The 884-nt window shown below is 60.6% G+C and overlaps 1 protein-coding gene across 1 annotated transcript in view; it reads right to left on the reverse strand.

Annotated features, from left to right (window-relative positions):
* ARHGEF18 (Rho/Rac guanine nucleotide exchange factor (GEF) 18) overlaps positions 1–884 on the reverse strand; it is a 150,794-nt gene that overhangs the window by 9,798 nt on the left and 140,112 nt on the right. The window contains exons 20-22 of the mRNA XM_011982062.1: positions 454–510; positions 312–359; positions 1–216 (exon numbers count right to left, since the gene is read on the reverse strand). Of these exons, the coding sequence (XP_011837452.1) occupies positions 1–216; positions 312–359; positions 454–510 (321 nt within the window). The remainder of the gene's footprint in view (positions 217–311; positions 360–453; positions 511–884) is intronic.

Genomic DNA, 884 nt, shown 5'->3' on the forward strand with positions numbered 1-884 from the left:
CTGGCGCTCGCGCTCCCAACGCTGCTGGTCCTGCCGCAGCTGGCTCTGCAGCTTCTCCACGGCCGCGCGCTCCTCCCGCTGCTTCTCGAAGTTGCGCTGCCGCTCCTGCTCCAGCAGCAGGTTCCCACGCGTGGACTGCAGCCGGAACTGCTTCTCGCGCTCCAGGATGGCTGCCCGCTGCGTCTCTACATAGCTGTCCTGGTGGGTGATGACCGCCTGCGGAGGGCCAGGGCCAGGTGGGTGAGAGCCGCACCCGTGCCCCAGCCAACCAGGAAAGGGCACGTGTGGCCGGCCCCACCCCGCCCCTGTACCTGGAGGTTCAGGAGCAGCTGGGACAGTGTCTGGATCCGCTGGACAAGCTGCGGGGAGGAGAGGGAGATTGATGCCAGTTCTCGGGCCTGAGGCCACAGGCGCGTGTAAACGGCCCCGGGGAGATGGACAGCGGGCGCCTACCTCCAACTCCAGGACGGTGGGTAGACGGGAATCAGATTCCGTGCCTGGCGCCTCCACCTGGGAAGAGGACACCGTCAAACCACAGAGAACGCTCAAGACTCATCCGACTAGACCCAAGCCTGCTGCTGCTGCTGCTGCTTTTTTTTTTTTTTTTTAAAACTTTTTTTTTGAGACGGAGTTCTGCTCTTGTTGCTCCAGCTGGAGTGCAATGGCGCAATCTTGGCTCACTGCACCCTCCTGCTGCTGGGTTCAAGTGATTCTCCTGCCTCAGCCTGCCAAGTAATTGGGATTATAGGCGCGCACCGTCACGCCTGGCTAATTTTGTGTTTTTTTAGTAGAAACAGAGTTTCACCATGTTGGCCAGGCTGGTCTCAAACTCCTGACCTCAGGTGATCTGCCCGCCTCGGCCTCCCAAAGTGCTGGGATTACAG

This window comes from Mandrillus leucophaeus, unplaced genomic scaffold, assembly GCF_000951045.1.
Source record: "Mandrillus leucophaeus isolate KB7577 unplaced genomic scaffold, Mleu.le_1.0 Scaffold234, whole genome shotgun sequence".
Classification (NCBI taxonomy): domain Eukaryota; kingdom Metazoa; phylum Chordata; class Mammalia; order Primates; family Cercopithecidae; genus Mandrillus; species Mandrillus leucophaeus.